Source organism: Coenobita brevimanus, chromosome 111, assembly GCF_032717465.1.
Source record: "Coenobita brevimanus isolate Jiangsu-jjx chromosome 111, ASM3271746v2, whole genome shotgun sequence".
Lineage (NCBI taxonomy): Eukaryota > Metazoa > Arthropoda > Malacostraca > Decapoda > Coenobitidae > Coenobita > Coenobita brevimanus.
The window spans coordinates 31,324,001-31,342,248 of record NC_137064.1 but is presented as its reverse complement, the minus strand read 5'-3'; the positions used below and the strand labels follow the sequence as shown (position 1 = coordinate 31,342,248).

At 45.8% G+C, this 18,248-nt stretch overlaps 1 protein-coding gene across 3 annotated transcripts in view; it reads left to right on the top strand.

Annotated features, from left to right (window-relative positions):
- LOC145417734 (protein PALS1-like) overlaps positions 1-18,248 on the top strand; it is a 318,104-nt gene that overhangs the window by 174,492 nt on the left and 125,364 nt on the right. For all 3 annotated transcript variants that reach the window (XM_080286334.1, XM_080286333.1, XM_080286335.1), the window contains one exon: positions 1,653-1,789. In XM_080286334.1, the coding sequence (XP_080142460.1) occupies positions 1,653-1,789 (137 nt within the window). The remainder of the gene's footprint in view (positions 1-1,652; positions 1,790-18,248) is intronic.

The window sequence follows — 18,248 nt, the reverse complement described above, 5'->3', positions numbered from 1 at the left end:
ACTACCTTGCCCTTCCACCTCCTTCTTTACTTAGCCTTGTATTCGTCTCCCATCCACTCTCCACTTTCATCAACTCTCCACCACACTCCACCTTCCCTCAGATACAGCATCCACCTGTACTACCACCATCCCTATCAGTATACAAATTCCTACCACTACTACCACCATGCCTGCCATAAAAACTCTTACCGTCACTATCACCATCCCTACTACTACCATCCCTATCATCACCACCACCATCTCTTCTATCACCATGCGTACTACCATCATCCCTACTATCACCATGCCTGCTACCAATATCCCCACTACCACCATCCCTACTGCCACCATCCTTATCACCATTACCACCATCCCTGTTACCACCATCCCCACTACCACCATTACCTTCCCTCCTCCCGTTAGGTCAACACGACTGACCCCCAGTGACCGAGCGTATCCTTCCCACCTCCCACTCCTTCCCTTCCCCTCTCCTCCTCAACCTGCCCCTCTCCCATCCACCCTCCTCTATGCCCCATCTCCTCTCTCCCCCAGCTTACCCTTCACTGTGTTCTACCTCCCCTCCCCCCATTCTCCTGCCCTCTCCCCTCCCCCCTTCTCCTCCCCCTCCCGTACCCTCACTTCTCCCCTACTCCCCCTCCCTCTACCTCTCTCCCCTGTCTACCTCCCCCCACCTACTTTTTTTTTCTTTTCTTTCCTGCATTCCTCCTCTTTTTCGTGGTGAGGGAGAGAGAGAGAGAGAGAGAGAGAGGAGGGGGGGGAGGAAAGAAAGGAGGCAAGAGAGGAGAAGGATAGGAAAAAGGGAACAAAGGAAGGTGAAAGAAAAGAGAAGTTAATTTGTGTAAAGTTGGAGGAACAAGGAGGGAGGACGTTAAGGGAAACAGTGGTAAAAAAACGAAGAATAAAATGAAGTAAGGTGAGATGGAAAGGGAGGGAAGGAAGGAAGGAAGGAGTGAAGAAAGGTAATAGGGAAGAGGGGATTGGTGAAGGGTTTGAAGAAGGAGGAAGAAATTGAAAGAGAAAGATGGAAATAAAGGCAGGAAGGAAGAAGAGAATCGAGGATAATGAGAAAGAATGAGAAAAGAAGGTAAGTATTGAACAGTTAGAGGAAATTTAGAAGAGAAACAAAACAGAGAATCAAGGGGTAAATGAAAGTAGATCAATCGATAGGTGGACTTAGTGAACGAATAGTGTAAGGAGAGGAGGCGCCTCCAGTGCAGTTGCAACCAGGCCTTGTGTCTCAGGAGCGTTGGAAGCATCACCTAATTTTGCATAGCCCATACTCTGACCTGACATACCATACCATACCATACCACACCGTGCCATGCCATAACACACTTTTCTGTCAGCCTAACTCAGCCACCTAACATGACATGGGTTTCTGTACGTTCACCGCATCCTCACCCACCATCTCCCTCCTTGCAGCGGTGGACCTGGCTCAGAACTCCAACATAACATAGCATAGCATAATTTTCTATCGGCCCCACCCAGCCACCTAACATGACATGGTATTCTGTACGTTCACCGCATCCTCACCTTCCATCTCCCTCCTTGCAGCGGTGGACCTGGCTCAAAGCTCAAACATGGCATAGCATAACTTTCTGTCGGTCTCTGTACGTTCACCGCATCCTCACCTTCCACCTCTCTCCTTGCAGCGGTGGACCTGGCTCAGAGCTCCAACGTGCAAGATGCCTTCGTCATCGCCGTGGAGCAGCAGGCCCGGGAGCGGCTCGAGCGGCTCTCAGCTCTCAAGAAGATCAAGCCGGTGGACATGACCAAGCTCTCGACCCAAGTAAGAGCACAAGGACGCAGGTTTTCCTCTTACTTTTCTTGTTTGCTTCTTATTTTTCTCATTTTCTTCTTATTTTTCTTACTTTTCTTTTCTTGCTTTCTTCTTACTTTTCTTGTTTTCTTCTTACTTTTTTTCCGTTTTTGTTACCTCTTCATGTACATATATTGCTCTCTCTCTCTCTCTCTCTCTCTCTCTCTCTCTCTATACAGTATATTTCTTATCCCCCCGCATCTTCTCCATTTCTGTAAACAGTCATCTTTTTTTTTCTCCCTCTCTTGATGTGCCTTCCTTTGGATGACTGGCTTCTTCCTTGCGGGTCACTTCATTCACATGGTGGACTCTCCATATTTGCCGCTGCACACAGTCTCTCTCTCTCTCTCTCTCTCTCTCTCTCTCTCTCTCTCAGTTGCATTCCCAGAACCTCTTGTCGTAGTTCACTCACCTCTCATCCTATTATTGTTACTCTTTCTTATAATACACCCGTCTCATTTATTAGGGAAAATGATGATAATTCTAAGTTTTATATTGTCACGTGATTTCTTTCTTGCTCTCGTATCGTGTGTTGCATCGTTTCATTCTTTATCACCTTAATATCTTTGTCATTTTCTCATCTGTGCTTCATTTCCTGACTACATCACTCCTTCCTTCACTTCTCTTCATCTCCTATTCTATCCAACCCAAAGAGCACTTCCATCTCACCTTACCTTCTCTCTCTCTTTGAACTCTCGGCTCGCGTGTCTACCTACCATTTCACCCACAAGCACTCCCTCCCTCTTCCTCCCTTCTCCCTCTTCTCCCTTCTTCATTTCTAAACTTATCCCTTCTCCTCTCCCTTCCTTCCCCCCTCTCTCTTCTCCCTTCTTCATCTCTTAATTTATTCCCTCTCCTCTCCCTTCCTTCCCCCTTCCTCGTCATCCTTCTTCATCTCTTAACTTATTCCTTCTCTCCCTTCCCACTCCCTTCCTTCCTCCTTCCCTCCTCTCCCCTCCAAGAACTAGTTCAACACTTATGCACCCTCCCATCCATTTCTATTCTCCCTCCCATCCCTCTTGTATTTTCATGTTTTCCTTTTTCTTCTACTTTCTTCACTACTCAAGTACCCCACACATCCTTCCTCTTTCCTTTTCGTTTTGCTTTTCTCTCCAACTCTCCCTTTTTTCGTTCGTCCTCTCTCCCTTTTCTTCCTTCCTCTCCCCATTTCTGTTCTCAGCTTTCCAAACATTCCTTCGGCACCATCCTTCTGCTTTCCTTCCCTCCTGTCTTCTCCTACTCCCCTCCCTTTCCCCCTATATTTTTCTCTATCTCCTCTACCATCCTTTTTTCCTTTTCTCTTCGTTTCTGTCCTCTCCTCGCCAGTTACTCCGACAGATCGCCGCACCCTCCCTCTTTTTTCTCCCCTTCTCTCCCCTCCTCCTCCTCTTTCCTTCTCCTTTCTCTTCTTTCCTCCTTCCCTTCTCTCCCTTTCCTTTCTTCTCCAAGCACTCCTTAAACTCTCCCCTCCGCCCATTGCATCTTCATTCTCCCCCCCTCCCTCCTCTTCCCATCTCCCCATGCACTCTTCATACATTCTCTCTTCTCCTCTCATTCTTCTCATGTCATCCTCTTCATTCCCCAATCTTTTCACTCTCTTTTGTCCTTTCGCTCCATACCTTTTCTTATTCCATCCTCTCTATTGTGACACGATACAGGTTGAGAGAGAGAGAGAGAGAGTCCAGGTGAGGTGAGAGGGTTGGGGAGGAGGCAATATCCCAGGGTTTGTTTTGTTAAGGCAACACACTTGACCAGCGTAAACAACCACTCCCAGCCCTGCCCTGCCCTGCCTTGCCTTGCTTTGCTTTGCTTTTCTTTGCTTTGCCCTCTTCTGCCCTGCCCTGCCCTGCCCTGCCTTGCTTTGCCCTCTTTTACCGCGTTTGCCCTTCTGTGCCCTGCCCTGTCCTCTCTTCCACTGTCCTGCCCTGCCCTTTCCCTTCTTTGTCGTCATAGCCTCTTCTCCTCTCCTCACCTCTCCTCTCCTCTCCTCTCCTCTCTACCTCTTCTCCTGTGTTTCCTGTTGCCTTAGGGTGGATAGGAGGGAAGCGCGTAGGCGAGGAACAAAAGAGTGGCAGAGAATGAGGTGGGGTTGAGAGAGAGAGAGAGAGAGAGAGAGAGAGAGAGAGAGAGAGAGAGAGAGAGAGAGAGAGAGAGAGAGAGAGAGAGGGAGAGAGAGAGGGAGAGAGAGAGGGAGAGAACGTAGGTTGAATGTATCGTTTTCAGTCATGCCATTTTTCTTTCTTTTTTTTTTTTTCTTTTTTTCTTGTAGTGCGTATTTAAGCCAGACTCGTGCCGGCTCTTAGGTGTGTGTGTGTGTGTGTGTGTGTGTGTGTGTGTGTGTGTGTGTGTGTGTGTGTGTGTGTGTGTGCGCGCGCGCTATGTGGGTGTGTACAGTGCTACCAACACCTGCCTAACACCTGCATCACCTATCTGGCTGAACACACACACACACACACACACACACACACACACACACACACACACACACACACACACACACACACACACTACCACCTACGACTCATTCACATTACCTTGGAGTCTTTCTGTCTCCGTTTCTGTCTGTCTGTCCATTGGTTATATTCTCTCTCTCTCTCTCTCTCTCTCTCTCTCTCTCTCTCTCTCTCTCTCTCTCTCTCTCTCTCTCTCTCTCTCTCTCTCTCTCTTTCCACTTCCATTTTACGTCATTTTTCGCGCGACTTTTTGTGTGTGTTTGTGGCTCTACTTTCTCTTTGCATTGCAGTTGATGTATGTTTGTATGCTTGTCTGTATGTGTGTGTGTGTAAGAGAGAGAGAGAGAGAGAGAGAGAGAGAGAGAGAGAGAGAGGAATTACTTGACTACCAGTTATAAAATTAAGGAATACATAAACGTACTGAAGGGGTGAGAGAGAGAAGGGCTGGTCACTGGCAAAAGAGAAAGTTGAAAATTGAAGCGTTGGAATATAGTGGGTCTGGCGTGTGTGAGGGAGAAAAACTGGAAGGAAAAGCTGGGGCAGGTGAGAGAGAGAGAGAGAGAGAGAGAGAGAGAGAGAGAGAGAGAGAGAGAGAGAGACGGGGTATTTAAAGAGAAAGAAGGAGGGAGGAGTTGAACTAAACACAAAGTAGGAAAGTGGAGAGAAAATATGAGAAAGGGCGAGGAAGGAGGGTAGGGAGAGGGAAGGAGGGAGGGAGGGAGAAAGAACTAGGGAGGATGGGTAGGGAAGGGAGGAAGAAGGGAGAGAAGGAAGGAAGAGGGAGTTTAAGTACTTGGGAATGAGGAACTGAAATAATAAATGATGGTTATTTATAGAAGAGGATCGAATTGCCTGTGTCGGAGATAAAGAGGGTGGAGAAAGGAGAGAAGGAAGGTACAGGAGGAAGGAGAGAAGGAAGGTACAGAAGGAAGGAAGGAGGGAGGGAAGGTAGAGAATGGAGGAAGGAGGGAGGGAGGGGTAAGGAAGGGAGGAGGGAGAAAAAGTGTAGGTGGGGGAGCAGTCTGAGTACTCGAGAATGAGATGAGGTAATTGACGAGGCTGTAGAAGAGGATTGGATTGCGTGGAGGGATGAGGAGAGGGGAGGAAAGATGGAGGGAAGGGAAGGAGGTGGTAGGGAAGGAGGAGGGAGAGAATGGAAGGAGGGTAAGAGAAAGAGGAGGGAGAGAAGAAGAGAGGGTAGAGTTTGAGCACTTGAAAATGAGGAACTGAAATAGTTGACAGTGCCATAGAAGTTAATTGAATTGGCAGTCCAAGTAGAATAAGGAGGAAGGAAGGGAGGAGGGAAGTTAGAGGAGAGGGGAAGGAGGAAAGGTAGAGAAGAGAAGAAGGAGGAAAGGTAGAGAAGAGAGGAAGGAGGAGAGGTAGAGAAGAGAGGACGGTGGGAAGGTAGAGAAGAGAGGAAGGAGAGAAGGTAGAGAAAAGATGAAGGAGGGAAGGTAGAGAAGAGGAAGGAGGGAATGTAGAGATGAGAGGAAGGAGGGAAGGTAGAGAAAAGAGGAAGGAGGAGAGGTAGAGAAGAGAGGACGGTGGGAAGGTAGAGATGAGAGGAAGGAGGGAAGGTAGAGAAGAGAGGAAGGAGGGAATGTAGAGAAGGGAGGAAGGAGGGAAGGTAGAGAAGGGAGGAAGGAGGGAAGGTAGAGAAGGGAGGAAGGAGGGAAGGTTGAGAGGAGAGGAAGGAGGGAAGGTAGAGAAGAGAGGAAGGAGGGGAAATAGGTAGAAAAGGGGGGAGAGAAGGAGGAAGGGGGGAGTCTGATTACTTAAGAATGAGGAGGGGTAATAGACAAGGATGGAGAAGGGGATGTAACTGTTAGTGCTGAAGGAACAGGGAGAAGAATAAGTGAGAAAGGAAAGGGAGAAGTAGAAGGGAGGGAGGGAAGGAAGGAATGAGGGAGAGAAGAGGGAAGGAAACGGAGCAGGGAGAGAAGGGTAGGTGGGGGATGAAGAGTGACTACTTAAAATGAGACGAAGAAATTGACAGGGTTGTAGAGGAGAATTGACGTGGCAGTGTAGGAAGGCTAAGGATGATGGAGGAAGGAGGGGGGGTGAGGAGGAAGGAAAGAGGGAAGGAGAGAATGAGGAGGGGAGGTAGAGTTCTGGTACAGTACTTGGGAATGAGATGAAGTAATAGAAGGAGCAAGAGAAGGTAACTGAAATGCAAGTGCTGGGAGGAAAGGTAGGCGGAGGAAAGAGGGAAGAAAGAAAGAATGGAGAGGGGTAGGGAAGAAAGGAGTAAGGATGGAGGCTGAAGAAACAGACAGAGGGAGGGAAGGCAGAGAAGGAAGGAGGGAGGGAGGGGTAGAAGGAATGAGAGAGGGGGAGGAGGGAGAGAAGGAGGAGAGATGGAGCCGGAGTACCTGAAAACTATGTGAAATAATAGCCGGGCCGTGGAAGAGGATTGGATTGGCTGTGTATGGAGGGACGAGGAGGAAGGAGGGAGGGAAAGAAGGTAGAGGAGGAAGGAGGGAGGGAAAAAAGGTAGAGAAGGAAGGTGAGAGGGAAAGAAGGCAGAGAAGGAAGGTGAAAGGGAAAGAAGGCAGAGAAGGAAGGTGAGAGGGAAAGAAGGTAGAGAAGGAAGGTGAGAGGGAGAGAAGGTAGAGAAGGAAGGACAGAGGGAAAAAAGGTAGAGAAGGAAGGAGGGAGGGAAAGAAGGTAGAGAAGAAAGGGAGGTAGAGGAGGAAAGAGGGAGAGAATGAAGGTAGAGAAGGAAGGAAGGAAGGAGAGGGAAGAGAAGAGGAAGACATGGAGGAGGGATGGAATTTGAACCCTTGAAAATGAAAAACTGAAGCATCTCATTTGGCTGTCGAAAAATACTAAGGAAGGTGGAGGAAGGGAAGAAGGGAGGAGTAGGAAAGGGAGGAAGGAAGGAAGGAAGGAAGGAGGGAAAGAGTAGGGGAGGAAGAAATGGGAGAGGGAGGAGTAAGGGAGGGAGGAATGGGAGAAGGAGAAGGAGAAGGGGAGGGGTGTGAATACTTGAGTTGAAGCTTGAATAACTGACGGTGCATGAAAAACAGTGAGAAGGAGGGTGTAGGGGAGGGGAGAATAGAAGAGGGAGGGAGGGAGAGTAGGGAGGATGAAAGTAGGAGACAGGGAGGGAGGAGCATAAGGAAGAGAGTTTGGTAGGGAATAGTGAAGATATTAGAAGTAAGGAAGAAGAGTAGGAAGAAGGGAAGCAAAAATTGGAAGGAAAAGAGAAAGAGAGGAAAGTGAAGGAATAGAAGAAAGAGGAAGAGAAGAGAAAAGAAGGAAAGAAAAGAGGAAGGAGGAAGATAATAAGGGGAGGGACAAGAGGAAAAGGAAGGGAAAAGGAGAAAGAAGATTAGAGGAGAAAGAAGGAAGAAACCAGGATGAAGAATTGGAAGAAGAGGTATTGAACGAAGGAGGAAAAGAAGGAAGAAAGGAAGAGAGAAGGGAGGGAGGAAGAGAAGGAAGGAAGAGATAAGGGAGGGAGGAAGAAAAGGAAGGAAGGAAGAGATAAGGGAGGGAGGAAGAGAAGGAAGGAAGGGAGAGAGAAGGGAGGGGGGTAGAGAGGAAGATGGTGTGTGATGCCTTAAGATACTGAGGCCAGGTAGGTAAGACGCAAAGCAAGACGGGCTGAAGTCACTCCAAGAAAATAACCTCTCACATAATAGACTTCTCCTCCTCCTCCTCCTCCTCCTTTTTTTCTTGATTTGGAGGAGGACAAGACATCCATTTTCGTGATATAATCAAAGTCACGGTATACCTAGTTGGAGGAAGTTTAGAGAGAGAGAGAGAGAGAGAGCAGAAAAAAAGTTGTTTAGGCAAGGTCATAATTTAGGCTCTTCATAGCATCCAAGGCAGACAGTGAAAGATTTATTTATTTTATTTATTTATTTATTTATTTATTTAGCTTAGGTTTGATATAAGAGAAAAATCTGGAGTCATTCTGTTACTCTCTCAAAGAATAAAGAAGTCAGGCAATAAAAATGAAGAGTAGTTACGCAGGATGACTGTTTACGCATCCTTGCTAATAATTGCGTATTGTTGATGTGAGGAAGACTGGCGTAACTTGGACAGGAGAGAGAGAGGAAGACTGGCGTAACTTGGACAGGAGAGAGAGAGAGAGAGAGAGAATTATTTAGTCCAGTTTAGCTTATATATTAGAGTCATCACAACGAAAAAAACGGGCATCAGAATTTTGGTTATCATGAAGCGAAAAGCTGTAAACTGTCACTGAAAAATCACAAATATTTAAGTAAGATGATTTATAAAGTAAGATTTTTGTTGTTGTTGATTTTTAAAGTGAGATTTTTGTTGTTGTTGTTGCTGTGTTCAAGGTCACGGTATGCATAATAAGACCTGATTTGGCTTAGCGTCGACAGTAGCCCGTCTCTTCGCCTAGGGTTACAGAGAGAGAGAGAGAGAGAGAGAGAGAGAGAGAGAGAGAGAGAGTTAACAAAGAAGAAGGAAGCTATGTAGATAAGCTGTTTTTATACGTAATTTTACATTCACAGTAGCAGCACAGTAGTTGTTCGAGGGCAGGGTGAGAGAGAGAGAGAGAGAGAGAGAGAGAGAGAGATTACAAGCAGTAGTTTTGGCTAGTTTCGACACACGCATAACATACCAAGCCAGGCAGCTTTGATATGCAATGGCAGCAGCAATATATACCAGTATTTAAAGACGTGAGATCTACTTGAAGAAATTGAGTAGTTCAGAGACAGGGTAGATTATGTAAGGTGAATAGTTTAGCGTCGACAGAAGACATCAAATAAAAAAATAAATGAATAAATGAATAAAATAAATAGAGAGGCTGATTTGTTACGCACCTCTAGCAGCAGTAATTTAAAAGATATTGTAGGAGATAAATGTATATTTTTTGGCGTCAAGAGTTGGTCAAAGAAATGGTAGATAAGTTAGTGGAATTATTTTAGCATTGACATGTAGTTGGCAGAATTATTTTAGCATCATAAGGAAAGAAATGTAGTTGGCAGAATCATTTTAGCATCAAGAGAGAAATGTAGTGGACAGAATTATTTTAGCATCGACAGGAGACAAATATGGTAGAATTATGTTAGCATCAGGAGACAAATATAGTTATCAGAATTATTTTAGCTTCGACAAGAGACAAATGTAGTTGGCAGAATTATTTTATCATCCTCAAGACGCAAGTGTAGTTGGGAGAATTATTTTAGCATCAAGAGACAAATATGGTTGGTAGAATTATGTTAGCATTAGGAGGCAAATGTAGCTGGCAGAATTATTTTAGCATCAACAAGAGACAGATATAGTTAGGAAAGTTTATATATTTTTTATCTCATAGCAGTAATACAGTAATGCCTTCCTCAAGAAATCTTTTAAAGTTATGTATCCCAGAAGCATCAGTCGGTAAGAATAATAATAATAATAAAAAAAAAGTCATTTTACTGAAGGCGTTCTTGGAGACTTCGTAACCCCTTCACACCGAGTCTCTTTCCTGAGCTGAATAAAAGTGTCTGGTGGAAGTAAGAATAAATAAGAAAAATGGCCGTAGTAGTGAAGGAAATAGAATGCATGTTGAGAGTTTCTTTTTTTCTTTTTCTGTTTATTTTTCTTCGTCTACTTGTTGTTTTTCCTCCTCCTCCTCCTCCTCCTCCTCCTCCTCCTCCCTTTTCTTCTTCTTCTTCTTTTTCTTCGTCTACATCTTCATCCTCTTCATCATCAACATTATCATCTTCTCTTTCTTCCTCAGACTAACATAGACACCAGACAAAATAAAATCCATCTCTGCGCCAGGCTGTCAAAAAAAAAAAAAAAAAAAAAAAAAAGAGCAAAAAGTAAAACAAAAAAATTAATTATAGAAAGACAAAAAGATATATATTAGAACATTGTTTTGAGAGATTTTTTCTTTTTTCTTTTTTTGGCGTAGCATAGACAGAGGGCAAAAATATCGTTCGCCCTCTCGCCAGGACGGGCCATAAAGCCGTGGGGTGAGTTTTTGTGGGACAGCAGCAGCAGATGGACGACGGAGTGTGTGTGTGAGTGTGTGTGTGTGTGTGTGTGTGTGTGTAAGTGAATGGGTAAGCTAGTGAGTGAGTGAAATAGTAAGTAAATGAATGTGTGTGTGTGTGTGTGTGTGTGTGTGTGTGTGTGTCTGTGTGTGTGTGTGTGTGTGGTCAGTAGCAACAAGGGATTATGACGAGTCGCTAGGGAGGGGGGGAGGGGGTTGTCTCTGGGGATGGGATAAGGAGTTGAAATATAAAGGCAGACACGGGTAACTTAGCAACGGACGAAATAGGAACATCAGAAAATATTGATAACTTTATTTATTTATTTACTTATTGTTGTAGGAGGGGGGAAAGCTTCTGAAAATACTGAAGTGTTAATGTTAATTGGGCCTGGAGATGGAATGCGAGGATGAGACGAATGCTAAGAAGATTTACTGTGTCTCGGGTGGTGTGGTGTTTCGTCAGTATGAGCAGCGTACTTCGTCACCAATAAAACAAGTGATGAACATATCGTACAGGTGTTCAAATCTCTCTCTCTCTCTCTCTCTCTCTCACTCACTAAGCCTTATCGTCATCTAAAGGAAAACCACAAGTACGCAGAATGTTATCTCTCTCTCTCTCTCTCTCTCTCTCTCTCTCTCTCTCTCTCTCTCTCTCACTCACTCACTAAGCCTTATCTTCATCAAAAGGAAAACCACAAGTACTCAGAATGTTCAGCTCCAAAAAAATTTCTTGAGTTATAATTTTTCTTGATAAAACCTCAAAACTTATCATACTAATTACAAGAATATATATTTATTGTTTTTGTAAAGTATGGGCGGGACACTTCGAAAATTTTCCTTGATTTCACCATTTTTTTTTTTTTTTGTTACCTTCTACACCCTTAAAGGTTGATTTGGAACATCATCACATATCTCACTGCAGTCCGAGCTATACCTTTTGTACTCAAACTTGGCGTAAAATTACCGTCCCTCCACCTTGAATGCTGAAAAATTAACACTAGAATATAACGCTAGTCACGAGGAGGTGCAGTGGAACGGATGTAGATCACTTGTCTTCCTCTGCCACTGAGCTACTTGAAATAAACTGCAAAAGGACGAAAATCTAGGCCAAGTTAGAGTAAAAACAGCATACCGTAGCATCTTTTTGAACCTCTGAAACACAACTTAATGTATTATTTTACCTTTTCTTTAATCTAACCATCGTTTATAACCGTTCTCAAAATTCTTCACGTACTTTACATGTGTTAGCCAAAGTCGCCTCAAAGTGTGTGGTGGTGCAGGGTGTAGTAGTAGGACAGGGTGGGGAAAGGGGTGGGGGTGAGTGGCGCATCCTGACGTCCGCGAGCATCAACATTCCCCCCACCCTGACCCTGGCTATGCTGACGTCACGGGGAAGGAGGGAGGGGGGGGTGGAGGACAGAAAGGTACGCAAGTCAAAATAACCAAACCTATATCATTATCTCCTTCCACTATCTTCAGTTTCATCATATTCTACTCTCCTTCTGACTCCCCTTTGACTTCGTCCGTTTTTAGAAAGGGGAATGGGAAGATATTGACGCCTTGGTGGCCCGGTCGCTTTGGCAGTAGGCACACGTTCGGGGGACACTGCACAATGGGTTCCACGCCACACTGACAACTTCTGACTATGAAGGATGGACACTAAAAGCAATCGATAACCATTACATAACCAGACCCACTCCGTACCACCTTTTGCTATCGCTGTCTGTATGGCCATCGTCTTTGAGTCTGTTCTTTGCTGCTTTCTTCTTAACTCCCGTTTGACTGCAACTCTCATGTTCGGGTATATTCTGCTTTTTTTTAGGGGGTATGTTCGGGTATATTCTGCTTCTTGGGGGGTTGTTCGGGTATATTCTGCTTCTTGGGGGGTTGTTCGGGTATATTCTGCTTCTTGGGGGGTTGTTCGGGTATATTCTGCTTCTTGGGGGGTTGTTCGGGTATATTCTGCCTTTTTAGGGGTATATTCGGGTATATTCTGCCTTTTTAGGGGTATGTTCGGGTATATTCTGCCTTTTTAGGGGTATGTTCGGGTATATTCTGCCTTTTTAGGGGTATATTCGGGTATATTCTGCCTTTTTAGGGGTATGTTCGGGTATATTCTGCCTTTTTAGGGGTATGTTCGGGTATATTCTGCTTTTTTTGGAGGTGTGTTCGGGTATGTTCTTTTTATTTTTTATTTTTATTTTCGAGCTTACGCCAGATGGTTTCATGCACTTAAGGGTTATTAATTGGAGCCTGAGAGTTGTATTACTGCCTCCTTTAACCCTCTCATGGTCATGCTGACTCTATTTAATTTGGTGAACTCCGAGTAACGTATTTATTTAAGGTAAATCATGGGTCCCTGAGTGTTAAGAAGGTTTAGAGGTAGATAGACAGGTAGGCAGGCAGAGAGGTAGATAGACAGGTAGGCAGGCAGAGAGGTAGATAGAGAGGTAGAGATGCAGGTAGAGGTAGATAGGCAGGTAGAGAAACAGGCAGGGAGGTAGAGAGCAGGCAGACAGGGGGAGTGGGAGGTAGGTAGGGAATGGGCAGGGAGAAGGAGAGTCGGGGAGGGAGGGTGAGGGAGAGGAGGTCAGTAGTGGAGAAGTCGTGTGTGTGTGTGTGTGTGAGAGAGAGAGAGAGAGAGAGAGAGAGAGAGAGAGAGAGAGAGAGAGAGAGAGAGAGAGAGAGAGCACCAATTTGTGAATCAGCTGTGAAAGTTAGAGAGAGAAAGGCGGTGGTTAGATGTATAAGAGGGACGTGGGATGGACCAAGGGTAAGGAAGGGGTGGTGACGGAGGCGAGGATGGAAAGGAGGAAGTGTGAGGGTGAAGAGCAAGTGTGAGGCAGAGGAAGAGAGAATGTGAGAGAGTGAGAGACAGTGTGTGAGAAGAGTAAGCTATAGTTTGAAAAGAAGGAAGTCTGACAGTATGCAAGAGAAAGAGAGAGAGAGAATGTTAATCCTCTTATGCCCGTGACAGCTCTAGTAATTATTCCAACTTAATTCAGACGATTTTTTATCAACTATATTTTCGTCTGGTAAGGAGGCTTCGTAACACCTCTTCCTCAGCGATTTATTTTTGGATTAGACTAATTAATATCCCTGTGTACAGTTCTTGTGCAGAGTATGATGATACTGGAATGACTTAGGCAACACAAAGGACGATAGTAATAAGCAAAATGAATCGCTTAGGAAAAGGTGTTAGGGAGCTTCCGTGACAGACGAGATGGGCATAGAGTCATAGGAGCCTGGGAGGGTTAAGAAGGTTTGTGAAGGAGTGAATGAAGGAAGGAGGAGGGAGGGAGAGTATGCGAGGAAGGGAGAAGTATTTTAAGTTGGTATATAAGGAAGGGAGTTTGAGGGAGGGAGGGAGGGAGAGCGTGCAAAAGAGTCAGGCAAGGTATGTTAAGGAGATGTGTGTGTGTGTGTGTGTGTGTGTGTGTGTGTGTGTGTGTGTGTGTGTGTGTGTGTGTGTGTGTGTGTGTAAAGAAGAAGAATGGGAAAAAGAGTTTGAGAGAGAGTGGGGGTTATTTTAGACGGGAGATATGTGCAGAGAGAGAGAGAGAGAGAGAGAGAGAGAGAGAGACTAATGAAGCTCAGTCACACCCCACCAGATCGTCCTTTGAGATAAGTCCTCTCAGATTTACCGTACATTGTCAGGTGTGTGTGTGTGTGTGTGTGTGTGTGTGTGCTGGTAGAGGTGTTGGCATGTGTACGTGTGTGCCGGTGTTGGTAGTGGTATTTGTAGTTTGAGTGCAGGTGTTGGTAGTGCTTGCCTGGGGGCTGGTACAGTGCTAGATTTTGCAGGTTACGGTACTGTTTGATATTGCTCTTTGTCATGGAATATTTACCTGTGTATATGATATAACATTTTGCACTGTAGTTTGATATTACTATTTGTGATGGAGTGTATAGCTGTGAATATAAAGCATTTACCGGTAATATTTTAGGCTCTTGTTGCAGTGAAATTTGACTATACTCTTTTCACCCTAACTTGGCCTAAAATTTCTATCTCTCCATCTTGAATGCTGAGCCGTAAGAAGAGACCAACATTTGCTTATGATGCTAGTCACAAAGAAGTGCTATGGAAATGATGAAGAGCGGTAATAGTGTCTCTTTCTGCCACAGAGCTACGTGATATAAGGCGCAAAAGGACGATAATCTGAGCCAAGTTAGAGTAAAAGGAGTATAGGCCTTCCTTGTGGATCCAGTGCCTGATGCTGTGGTCTGATATGATAGACTGTGACCAATCAGTGTCATAGGAAGCTCCCTAACACCTTTTCCTAAGCGACTTATTGTTTATTTCACCTTACTGTCGTCTGTGTTACATAAGCCACTCTAATATCACCATACTCCTCATAGAAAACGCGCTACAGGATATTAACCAGCCGTACCCAAAAATAAATCGCCAAGGATGAGGTGTGAAGGACGGGGCAGAATCTTAATCAAGGAGTGAGGGGCTGTGAAACTGTACATAGCATCTTATACCGCAGGCTTCGGTCATCGTACAGTAGTGTGTGGTGATAATGGCCCGTTTTACGATACCTGATGATAGTGGTGATGGTCTGTGGCACCTGTGATGACTGGTGATGAGGCTGTTAGTGGGCCGAGATGATGGTCTGGTGGTGGTGGTGTAGAGAGGCCTAAATACAAGGGTGGTGGTAGTGAAATGTGATGATGATGTGGTGGTGGTGGAGAGAGGCCTAAATAGCGAGGGTGGTGGTGGTGAAGTGTGATGAATGGGTAGTGAAAGGAAGAATGGTGAGTGTGGTGAGTCTTAGATAACGAGTGGTGGTGGTGAAATGTGGTGGTGATGGGTGGTGAGGGGAGTCCTAGATAGCGAGAGTGGTGAAATGTGATGATGGTGGTAATGATTGCGTGGTGAAAGGAAGGCTGGTGGCGTGGTGAGGCCTAGATAGCGAGGTTGGTCGTGGTGGTGAAGTGTGACGATGGTGGTGATGATTGAGTGGTGAAAGGAAGGTTGGTGGTGAGGGGAGGCTTATGTGACGAGGATGATAGTGATGAAATAAGACTTGAAATAGGAATCTGGTGATGATTATATTGTGATGAGACTCGTAGATGGTGAGGATGAGGATGGTCATATGTGATGATGATGATGATGATGATTGAGTGATGAGGTTAGATTTAGATGGCAAGGGTGATGATGGTGAAGTATGAATATGGTGATGGTAGTTGTGTGATGAAGAGATGAGTTGGTGAAGTGTGGTGACGTTGTGATGGGTGAGTGATGAAAGGTAGATTATGGTGGTTGTTGACTTGGGGTAGCCTTCAGATTCTCTCTCTCTCTCTCTCTCTCTCTCTCTCTCTCTCTCACACACACACACACACACACACACACACACACACACACACACACACACACACACACACACACGGGGAGAGAGAGAGAGAGAGAGAGAGAGAGAGAGAGAGAGAAGGGGGGGACTATTACAACCTACACTTCATGCACCTCAGCGCACAGTCTATCATCATTATGCATTTTCCTGGTCAGTTCAGCATTTTCCTCTTCCTCTTGTGGCTCCTCATGACCGAGAGCTGAGAGGGGAGGAGGAGGGGCGTTGGGGGAGGGGGAACGGGGGGGGGAAGGGGGAGGGGGTCATGAAAACTGCGAACGTGATGATTAAGAGGTGCGAGGGTGGAATGAATGTCAACCAGTAGGATGACGCTTCTCTCTCTCTCTCTCTCTTCTCTCTCTCGCTCTCTCTCTCTCTTACGTTTTTTTGTTTTTTCCTGCCTCCAGACGCTTTTATATTTAGGATCGTCCTTGGTACTGAAGAGGTTTAAGAAAGCCGTCTCTAGTCTCACCTCCTTGGATAGTCTCTTCCGAACCAGTTATAATCATTAGGGATAAATAGATGGATAGACAGATAGCTAGAGAGAGAGAGAAAGGGAGAGACAAATAGGTAGATAGATAGATAAACAGAGTGAGACAAGTAGATAGATAGACAGGTAGAGAGAGAGAGAGAGAGAGAGAGAGAGAGTTACGACAGTGAAGAAGAGTTAAAGATGCCTGATGAAAGCGTCTGATAATAAATAGTAGTGGTGGTAGTAGTAGTAGTAGTAAAGGTGATGGTATTGGGGGAGAGGTAGTAATGACAAGAGCGGCGTGAGTGAATGAAGTGCTGCCTAGTGGTTTACCCAGAGTGTTGACCCCAGAAGCACGGAGCGGGGCGGCACGGAGTGGTGGAGTGCACTGGGGTGGTGGAGCGGGGTGGTGTTGTGGTGGTGGAGTGAGGTGGTGAATTGGAGTGGGGTGGAGTGCAGTGGGGTGGTTGGAAGGCTGTGGTGTAGTGGAGTAGGGTGGAGTGCAGTGGGGTGGTGGGATGTGGTGGTGGAGTGGGTGGAGTGCAGTGGGGTGGTGGAAGGCTGTGGTGTAGTGGAGTGGGGTGGAGTGCCGTGGGGTGGTGGGATGTGGTGGTGGAGTGGGGTGGAGTGCAGTGGGGTGGTGGGATGCGATGGTGGAGTGCAGTGCGGTGGTGGGATGGGGCTACAGGAGAGGAGCTGCACGATGGAGCTGGAGGGTGGAATGGGAATGAAGAAGTGAAGCAAGTTTAGTAGAGTGAAGTAGTATGGTGTGATGGACTGAAATAGCGTGGGTGGTGAAGTGTGGATGATGAAGTGGGCTGGAGTGGATTGGTAGACTGGGATAATGGATTGAGGTTGTGGAGTGGCACGATGGAGGAGCAGTGGAATGGGGTGGAAGAGTGGGACGATGGAGTGGAGGGGTGGTAGAATGGAGTGGAGTGGGGTAGAACGGAGTGGGGCTTTAGGACAGTTAGGGATGTATGGGAGTAGAGTGAGAAGGTCAAGGAACAATCAAAGACAATGTGCCAAGATGTGGAGTGGGGGAACTGTGTGAGAGGGGGTGGAGATAGAATGTGTGTGTGTGTGTGTGTGTGTGTGTGTGTGTGTGTGTGCGGGGAGGGGGAGGGAGGTATGGGGAGGAAGAGGAAGGGTGTGTGGGCCGGAGGATGGTGAGGGAGGGCAAATATGTGTGTGTGTGTATTTTCCTCCAAGATGTGTAGGGATGAGGGAAGGAGCCTGGTGCAGTGTGTGTGTGTGTGTGTGTGTGTGTGTGTGTGTGTGTGTGTGTGTGTGTTGGGGGGAGAGATGAGAGAGTCGAGATAATGGCCATGATAAGGAACCATCAAGTAACACCAAGCATAATAACCCACCATTATGGACACATATTCCTGTCGATGTGGCCACTTGTTTTTCTTTTCCAGGGTTAAGTTAGGTTAGTCAGTCTGTTAGGGTTAGATTAGCAAAGCCTGTTAGAGTTAGGTTACGTCAGTTAGAGTTAGGTTAATTTAGGTTAGGTTAGGTAGAGTTTGGTTAATTTGGGACAGAGTAACTTAGTGTGCCTCGCTGAATTGACTTATAGCGCGTCAAAACACAACCCATTCAAGACCAAGGCCACTCCACATAGCCCTCCCTCATAGACATTACCCCACCTTTTTAGAATAATTAGCAGGCAGAATATAAAGCAATCCAAGGCAAGGGAAATGACGAGTTATTGACCCAGGTAATAAATAGGTCTTTGTTATCTTTATTAAATTGAAGGAAGCGGGGTTAAGACCAGGTGGGTGGGGGTCGGATTATCGCAGACAGGTAAGTTGGGGCAATCAAGGTGGCAGGAAGAAGGCAGTGGGGGAAGGAGCACTTATCCCTTCACCCCGGGGACGTAATTATAATCCAGTGCTGCCTGCTTACATGTGATTCAGCCTAGAAATGACCCCTCGTAGTGAAAGGGTTAATGAAGGCTGTGTCAAACCTCTCCATTTCAGTCTCTCCAAAACCGAATATTCTACAATCGTTTCGTGGCAGAAATAATAGTAGTAGTAGTAGTAGTAGTAGTAGTAGTAGCAGCAGTAGTAGTAGTTGTAGTAGTAGTAGTAGTAGTAGTTGTAGTAGTAGTAGTTGCAACCCCAGGCTCCTCTAGACTTTGATCATTCCCAGTAGCTGTCTTTAGTGTCGCTAATAAAACAGACAT